The sequence below is a fragment of the Haemaphysalis longicornis genome, unplaced genomic scaffold, assembly GCF_048455015.1.
Source record: "Haemaphysalis longicornis isolate Haplotype H1 unplaced genomic scaffold, Haemaphysalis longicornis Haplotype H1 scaffold_12, whole genome shotgun sequence".
Lineage (NCBI taxonomy): Eukaryota > Metazoa > Arthropoda > Arachnida > Ixodida > Ixodidae > Haemaphysalis > Haemaphysalis longicornis.
Genome location: NW_027526225.1, coordinates 119,482,344 through 119,491,651, shown reverse-complemented (window position 1 = coordinate 119,491,651; position 9,308 = coordinate 119,482,344). Strand labels below are relative to the sequence as shown.

Genomic DNA, 9,308 nt, shown 5'->3' with positions numbered 1-9,308 from the left:
GAGGGAGCCTCCCGCCGCTGGCGCCTAGCTGCCGATTCCTTTGACCGAACTGCAGAATTTGGGCGACGACGGTGCTGCCGTTCTCCGCCAAGCGCCCGGTGACGTTCGAGCCGACACAAGAGAGCGGCTGCGCCGCTGTTTCGACAGATTTCACACTGGCTGTAACTGGGTTTAATTTTTTGGGACGAACAGTACCCGCGTTCTTAAAGAAATGGAGTTCCGCATACTATCACAACACAGGCGACACTGCGATGAAGAGGGCTTTTATTGAGATGGAGCTGGAAGTTTAACGCTGCGCCTTCCTTTCAGGGGTGGAGGAGAGAAGATAGGTGAAGGGGAGGGAAACGCGGCTGTCAGACCCACTGCTCGCTTTGAGCCAGCAGTGGGTCTCGCGGTCTCGCTTCGCCTTCGAGTGGAGAAACCGCGGGAATCACCGCGACACTCAGCGGCGGGTCGTCGTCTGGCCACAGTTCGCTAAACGACGGCCATTCGAGGGCTTCATCGGCGAGCCGCAGCGGCTCCTGCAAGTTGTCCCACTCGAGGGACGGCTCCTCGACGTACGTACGACCTCTGCGCGAACAACGGCTGCCGACGTCGCCGCTGCTGCCGCTGCTACCGCTGCAAGCACTGCTGCCATCGCTCCACGCGGCTGTAGCTTGCCGTCTCCACGTCGGCATGCGGGAGGTCAGGGCGATGTGGCACTGCGGGCACTGACCGTAGTAGGAAAAAGAGAGATAACGAAAAATGATCAGCTATTCGGCTCTGAAAATGGATGACGAACACATGACATTGAGGGGACACAGAATTTTTTTAACAGCGAAGCTGTTCTCCGAGGCTTTCATGGCACGAGCCGTGGCAACGCGGGCACAGTGATGTGGTGAAGGCATAGCCAAGCGAGGGGGAGGGCACGCGCCATGAACACGAGCAGCAAGTTAATAGAATGCTTGCACGACACACTTATATATAGGCAAAACATGACTAAACTACTCTATCTGGTAACAACATTTATACTTGTGAACATTGTTCAGCAAAAAGACACAATTATGCATATTTGAGGCAGGACATCAAAACAGAAGTCACATTTGCATGGTTCTGTTAATTGATAATACGTGGATGCTTGATTTTTGCGACAGCAGCTAAAGCAATACGGCTTGAAAAAATGTTTTCAAATACAACAAGCGCTCGCGGCGCCCTCTCGTGGCAGTGTTCCAAGTTAAAAAGAAACAAAAGGTTCCAGTTGATGGCTCGAGCACTGGAACACGGCAAAATTGAATTGGCGCGAACGGCAATCCATCTTATGGCTTAGAGAGTGCTATGAATATTAGCCTTGCGATTAGAGAACGCTAGTCAGCGTCGCTGTTAACATCAACGTTCCCGACGTTCACTCAGTGAAGAATAGGTTAATTTTTCGTCTTTGTTTCTTCGGAGGTAAAGAGTGCTGAATAAAATCGAATTAAAGTTGAATTTCAGTGAAAGGAGCGAGGAAATTTTATTAAAGCCAAGCTTTCTATGCCTCACTGATGACGAGGATCCCCAAAGCGCACTGCAGGAAAGCCAACTTTCTCTGACGATGATGATGATTGTGGGTGAAGTGAAGGATGGTTGAAACGCGAATCACGGCCGAAAGCCATTCTCTTCAAAGTCCTAAGTCGAAGTCTAAAATCCAAATTGTTACGCCCAAAACGCACCGCAGAAAAGCGAACTTACACTCTGGGTTTCCCCAAAGGCACACCAAGAGCCTCAAACGAAAAAAAAAAAAAAAAAAGATTCCCGTGGTTGGGGTCGAACAGGGGTCCCTCGTTTTATAACGCCGACGTCTGTCCGATTTCGACATTCCGACACGGTCGAAGCAGTTTGGATTTTGGACTTTGACTCGGGTTGCGCGGGGAAAAAAAGCTCCGCGTTTTAACCGTCTTTCTCTTGGGCAACGGCTTTGATTTTTTTAGAGGGGAACCTCTTAGGGGCCCGCGATGTCGGCGTCTCCTGTCGTCGTCGTCGTCTCATGTAGTTACGATACTAACACACCGGGACGCTCGTTTTCCAACGCCTCGCGCTAGAACGTAACGCGTACTAAAAGAAACACGTATGATGGATAAAACCGGTTCAAAATAAACTAATGATTTAAAGATTTGAGGAACGCCGCCTGTCCGTTTCCGCAATCGTCAAGCACAAGCTGTTTGTAGGCGGGTTATAATTTGTGTTGCGCTCAAATACCCACCGGCTCTCGACTGTAGGCCTGATCGGGTCGGGTGGTCGCTCGAAGCAATAAATCGCATACTTACATGGCGAGGGGGCCTCGTTGATCACCGAGAACGAGCCCCCAGGGCGAGGCGCTCGCGTTGACCTCTGCCACTACCCCAATCGGGGCAGATGGGGCATTCAAACACGGCCTCCGCGATCGGCTGCCGGCGGCGCGCCGCCGGCAGCCGATCGCGGAGGCCGTGATTCAAATTGCTTAAATCCGGTTCAACGCAAAAGAGGCATAGAGATAATATACTCTAGAGGGAAAGCGCGCCGCTGAGCCAATGCATTGGAACCGTACGACACACGGTGGCAGACATGATACAACGATTTGAAGGTTTCCAGCTGAGTTTTTGCTTACTAAAAACGGCGAAAGCGATGGGTTGTAATCTGGCAACGTGCTACTGTGGCATTTCCGCGTCCGGCTAGCAAAGCATGCCGGGATTAATTGTAACATGGCGGACCGCTGGCCAGGCGGATTTTGTGTAGGCGGCGTCGACAGCATCAACAGCATTGCGTAGTTTATCTCCTGTGGGTAGGTAACCGACGTGTTTTCGGTTTAGCGTACGTGTGACTCATATGTACTGAGACTATTTGAGCAAGATGTGGCAACGCTCAAACAACACTTGCGCGCAAGCTCGAATGCGACTGATCGCATGCGCGAGGACGCCAAGGAGTCTGCTGATCCGTGCTGGGCGCACAGAAAAATGAATCTCCGTATGATCTCCGTGCATGTTTGCGCTGTGCCGCTTTTTTTGCCATTCTGTGACATTTTGCGAGTCGCTCAATGCTTTTCAAACAACGTGAAGTGAACTGTCGCTTTAGCTCAATGTAAAACCTTTATTTAAACACAAAAAAAAAAAAAACATCGCATGGGCCAACGCTGGTATTGCCGGTGAGTCGCGGCGAAGCACAGGATCGAAAGAGCGCGGTCGATCGCAGGCCAACAGACTGGAAGAATGCATGCCAAGGGAGTATGCGGAATACAGTCCGCGGCGTGTCCCGTTTTCCTTTCTGTCTGTATTCGTCAAGTTCTAGCTGCTTTCCACCACTTCAAAGGGAAAGCTTGCGGGACTGAATGCGAGTATTGAATGGGCAGTAATTTACCGCACAGAGCGCGTGAGAAGACAACACTGACTTGTTGATTTATTGTGACTGATTAAAAAAGAAACCGCATTTTGTTACCTATTTTTTCGTTCTACCTTCACGAGCGATTGCGCGAAAGTTCGAAGCACGAAGGGCTGTAAGAAGTTCCATTAATAAAACAACTGGAACCGAGCGATTATAAAAGCTCTTTTTATTTCTCTTCGAACGGGAACCATCGCTGGCTGCCACTCCGTAGCCTGTAGTGAACTTGCGGTAGTCAAGGTCAAATCGGAATCGCTGTTCTGGCGTCAGTTCAGGGCCAATAGATAAGGTGCTTAACGTGAAGAAACGAATGACGGCTTCGCAAGCGCCCGGGGAGGCAGTTGCTCAGCGCGTGCATCCGAGTTGTATAACTTGTATACGTTTTGCACGCACGCAGATCTGAGCCGGAGACTGCACACACACACACTGCGCAAGTCAGGCGCCAGGGCCTCGCCACCTCCTAGCACACTTAAAAAAATCGAAACCAAAACTGAAGTACGAACTTACTCTTTCTCCACTAATTAGAGCTTAATTACACTAAACAGTTTTTATGAAGCTAGTTTTAATTACTGAGGCAATTATTTGTAACTATTTTGCTTCAGTTCTTTGTTTTAGTTAAATAATTACGGCAGAAGTTTTTAGAAGGCTGAATACAATTGATCTGGCAACCATGAGAATTGTATCATGTCAGCGCCCACGATTCGTACGGTCTCGGAGCTCGCTTTACCCCCCTGAAAAGAGGGCGCCACCTCCGCGGCAAGTGCGTGATTGCTCCTCCCACCAGCGCTTCTCCGGCGCACAGTCAGAGCGCGCCGCGTTGCAAGAGAGGCTTACGATCTTTGAATAAACTTATACACTGCATGCTTCGTCCCTCCCCAGGTTTCACGTTAGTCGTTTTTTTTTTTTTTGATGTCCTTGAAAGTTGGCAGCGCTCATCCCTAAAGGCCGCACACACTTTTATCTCAATGCCGCGAACATCAGGAAAGCTTGCATGCGTAGGATAAAATTAGAAGTGAATGCCCAAAAATGGAGCAAACAATGCCAGCCGAGCTCATGCCTTACTGCGACAACCAGTTGTTGCTGCACGGCCGCAACGCAGCTCGCGCGTGTGTGCGCATGTGAGAGCCGCGTTGACCGCGGCAGCTTTGTTATCGTGTGCAAACTTGGAATTGCGAGGGTGTTTTGGGCCATCAAAGGAGTCGTTGCATGGTCAGGCAGGCTTGCGTCAGTACGGATGATCCTTCGCAAAAAGTTTTTACGAGTGAAATTCCCCAAACTTTCCTTCTGAGAAAGGTTCAAAGTTAACCAGCAATAGGGAAAAGTAAGTTCGATATAAGGATATAAGAATAAATTTTCCTTGTTTAACTTGTTGCCGGTATAACATGGATTGTGAGTGGGCCAGTTCGTACGTATCTGAGCGATCCGTTTGTGTGCTCCTGTGTCGTCTTTTTTTGCGTTTTTAATCGCTCAGTAACGTCAAGTGGACGGCAAAAATACTATTCCTTGGACTCCCCCCACTTGGCTAAATCGTCGCTTCACTGTACATTTCAAAATCATCACGCGACTTCAACTTTGTACGCAACAGCTGTCATCTGTTAAACGAAGTGCATGGCTTGTGTTAAACATCGTATTCCAATTCCCCTTTCTGCGTATTTCGTGCCCCACATTCGCTTCTCAAGCTCTGAAGTGTTGTTAAAATTTTGAATCATAACTACAAACATTAAAGTTTTCCTAATGGGCAATATTTTTATACAGACGGACTAAAAAGAAAATAAAAGGACTCGCGAAAGAGTGCACATGAAACGGAATTCGTCGATCTCGCTTTACCCAGAGTTGATAAAGAGGCCTTAGCCAGATTTCATCTAAAGATGAGGGACTTAACCCACAATCGGGGGCCTTAAAACTGTTGCGACTTGAATGTAATGTCCGCAAGCTTGAACGAATGTTCAAGGTGTGCAAGTGCTTACAATGGTCAGTCACGGTGCATATATTTAGCGCTTGATTTCTTTCTTGATGTTGTGGCGCAAATTAATAGAGCTACCGCTGTATTCTACAATGCCGAGCTGATTAAAAAGTTTCATGCTATTTGAAAGACACAGCGCGTGACGCTGCCGACGTTCGGGGCGTTCGCGCTGGTGCGGCGGGTTTAGGAAGATCATGGCGGACAGCGCTAGCAGACGACGCGAGGTGAGCGGGGTGGAGAAGAGGAACCTGTCACTACGTGGCTAAGTCAGGGGGATGAAACAACTCCGCTGTTTTTCTGTCCCGTGACTGCAGCGATCCTAACGTTTGGGGGCTGTACTACATACGAGCACAAATGAACGTTGTTGTTGAATTTTATACTAATTACCAGGTTACTTATTAATTGCGATGTTTTCAATATGCAAGTGAACTTAAAAAAAAGTTGCAGTTAGAGATAGCGAAAATACGAGCGCCACCCCGAGTGGAAAACGGGAACCGCGCCTTTCTACTTCGCACCGCTGAAAAGGGGCGTTTCTTGTCGCGCCCACAGGTATGCTACGATCCACGGTGTTCCGAGGGCCGTTTCTACTACCCTAACGTTCGTTTCATTGAAACAGACGCATGAATGGATTCGCGCCGTCATCACAGATCGTGCTGTACTGAATGGTGTCAAAATTCTTTACGCCAGGCCGCATAACATTCTTTTGGATTCCGGCGGACGAAAGGTACGATCTGCATGCTGCTCGTTTTGCTTGTCTACGCTTACACGAGATAGCAGGATGCGCTTGCAGCAGTACCTTTATAATTTAAGTGAGCATACACGTGCACTATTTGTTTATTACATTCTGATTTTCTTCTTTGACTTTTAATTACACATGAAATGCGCGGCAGAGCATCTGGTAATTAATCCAATGCCTACATTAGCTACACACGGTTGTTTGTACGTGCGTTATTGATTTAATGCGTTTCGATCGTGCGTTTTGCATTTTAGCGCAAGTGAATGCACAGTATGCAGGAAAATGTGTATGAGGCAACATATAAAATAAGTAATGGAACAGTGTGAGCCTATCCGTACTCTTTTTATTAGATTTTGATTGCCTGCGTTGTTGTTGTTATTATAATATTATATTATTGTGAATATTATAATTATTGTCAGTATTGTTGTTATCGTTATTATTATCAGCCTATTTATGTCTACAGCTGCATGAAGGCATCTCCCTAAACTTAACGCTCAAAGGGTGGGTCCGTAGGTTCATATCGTGTTGTTATTACTATTTTAACTAAGTAGTGACTACATAAATGATTTTATTGCGTTTCAATTGTGCAGTCTGCAATTTCTCTTCATGTGAATCAACGGAATATAGCAGAATGAATTTGTAGCAATAAATATACAAACTAAGCAAGTACTGTATATGTTTATAATAAAATCATAACTATAATTCCGCCACTTATAATTTATATCTTTACGCTTCAGTTCCGTGGTTCGAGTTTCAGCTTTAAGTAGAAGAACGATATATTCACAAAAACGCAGTTACAGCTATAAGCCGATAAATAATTAGACAATGCAGGCTTAACATTTGCTGGTAATTTATTAGAGGCTCTTAAATAAGGTTTTGATAACCGGTTTACTGCAGGGCCCGAGAAATACCTGAGGAATACATAGTACGCGAAAGTATATATGCACGAATAATTGCTTAGCGATTGTGGTGTGGGATGGCTGCTTTTGTCTGCAGAAATGTATTTTGGATTAGGAGGAAAGGTGGGTCGTTCTCACCGAACATTATGGTCGCACAAATAGAAAAACGTATTTGCGTCTCTTAATATTAAGGCTCATTTTAATTTAAAATTTGTCTTTACGATTGGTGTTGTCACAAGTCGTCTTTGTAGCCAAAATCAATTTAAGAAAGAAAGATTCCGAATATATCATATCACGTTTATTTCAAATACACATGCCAGTTTTCACTCAAAACTATGTGCGCTTGAAAGCAGCATTAAACTAGTATTCATTCTAACCCAAATATACAAACGTGCTTGCTGATGTTCCAGATCTCGCGTTTGGCTCCAGTGTGCGAGAAGGCAGGTCCTGGCTCATTCAGTACCTGGACAGATCTACAGCAGCTACCGGCTGTGTCCTGCCCATTTCACCAGCAGAGATTACGCGGACCTTGGACAGACAAGACACTGGGGACATAATGCACTGGCTGGATACCTAGTTATTAGCATGCGGCCATGTGCCATACACTTTTGTTTGCGACTAAAAGCGGAAAATATCCAACTGTTGTTTTTACTGTATGAATGGTACATGTAGGCAATAAAAATTAAAATAACTGTACTCTTTATTCTTGTCTAGATTTTGTGTACTAATAAACCAATAAGTGGTGCAAAAAGAAGTGGATGCGCAAAACTTCATCATTCAGGACAAAACAATTGCTCTTTTGATAATGTGCCGGGTTGCGCAACAGGAACAAGGTCGTGCGCTGGCCATCTGAATATATTCCACTCGCTCAATTTACCTTGCATGTGCGTCCCAAATGAATTTTGCGCTAAATTTCCACCCCCTCCCCCCCCCCCCCCCCCCGCTCGGCTTTTCAGTCCTCATTAAGATGGCGTCTCCCAGTGCATGTCTGCAACGCGCCGCCATGTTTTTAGTACCGCCCCCAAACACGAGGGGTTTGTCCGGCGCTGCGAGCGAATATCGCGTCCCATGCAAGGTATAGGAAGTTTCACTCCCCTGGCTAAGTGTCGATGAAGGGATTTTAGTTCATACCACTATCGCACCGGGCCTCACTTACCTCGACAGAAAGCACCGTCGGCGTCGTCCCACCCGGGGTAGCACCTTGAACCACGCGGCGAGCCACTCGAAACCTCTCGAAACGCCTGGGCGACACCGGGCGGTGCAGCGGCTCGTCTTGCGACGTCGTCGAACCGGTGGCCTCAGGTGAGTGGCGCTCGCCATCGCGCGAACTGGCTGTTCGCTTGTCACAGCCGTGGCAGCAGCACGTGGTCTGCTGCCGGACATCATCAGCACGGCGTCTGCGTCGTCTGTGGTGGTGGTGATCGTGGCTGCAACGCGTCGGTTTGGCACACGCCACCAGCAGGGCAGCTAGGAGGATTATCACCAGGATGAGCACGGCCCCGAGCCACACGAGAGAGACAGTGCCCAGGGAACAGAGCGACGGGTCTTCGAGGGACGGGCCGAGGCTGGCAGGAGACGCAGCCGCTGTCGTCGTTGTGGTTGTGGACGGGTCCGAAGTTGTCATGACATGCGACGGATATGCGTAGTTCACTCGCCGGACCAGCGGCACGCGTCGGATGTGCAGGCCATGCTTAGCGAAAGTGTAGCGCACTCGCTCGACGTCGGAGCGGGGTGCTAGTGCGCATGCGCAGACAGCTGCTTTCGACAAATCATCCTGCTGCGACGCTGGAATATGCGCCTGTTCTACGGGTGTTACGATACTGGCACTACACCGAGTGATATCTGAGTGATGGCGTAGACCGAGACGAGACGTATCTCGCCCGATCAGTGACCGCGGTTTGACATCGACTTCCAGAAGAGGACGTGGTTTCTTCGTTGTTTGTTCAATCTTGTTTTTTTTTTTTTTTTTTTTTTACTGCTGAGCTGGAAGCTTATCTTGTGTGGTTGTCAACGGTTGATTGCCTTTATTTGCGCTCCCTTTTTTGATGGCAGTGCTCATATGGAACAAGACGAATTTCCGTTATTTCATTTGGCGAACGCAGTGACCCTTCTCGAACCTCAGGAGCAAACACACCTTTACTGGCATCTCAGAAATCAGGGATCTCTGATTTCTGTTTAGATTTAAAATGACCAGCATTGAAGTATTTTGCCCTTTTCCAGAACTCACTGTTCTACTTATTTCTTTCTCTATGGTTCTGCCCCCCTACGCTACTAAGGCCGAACTTGACGTATTGCCACTAGCGCGTGTCCAGGAAACAATGACCATTTATAGAGGCACCGG

At 47.8% G+C, this 9,308-nt stretch overlaps 1 protein-coding gene across 1 annotated transcript; it reads right to left on the bottom strand.

The window, feature by feature from the left end:
• Positions 1-230: 230 nt before the first annotated feature.
• Positions 231-8,871, bottom strand: LOC144163409 (uncharacterized). Its single transcript, XM_077694388.1, has 2 exons — positions 8,124-8,871; positions 231-710 (listed from the first exon to the last, which is right to left on the bottom strand). Exons 1-2 carry the CDS (start codon positions 8,589-8,591, stop codon positions 354-356), a joined length of 825 nt encoding a protein of 274 aa, XP_077550514.1. The 5' UTR covers positions 8,592-8,871; the 3' UTR covers positions 231-353.
• Between the last annotated feature and the right edge of the window lie 437 nt (positions 8,872-9,308).

What these genes read in the sequence shown, in the direction of transcription:
- LOC144163409 (XM_077694388.1), bottom strand. Translation starts at nt 8,591, where the DNA reads ATGACAACTTCGGACCCGTCCACAACCACAACGACGACAGCGGCTGCG. An exon ending in CGACGGTGCTTTCTGTCGAG is followed by an intron (nt 711 to 8,123) that starts GTAAGTGAGGCC and finishes TACTACGGTCAG; the next exon opens with TGCCCGCAGTGCCACATCGC.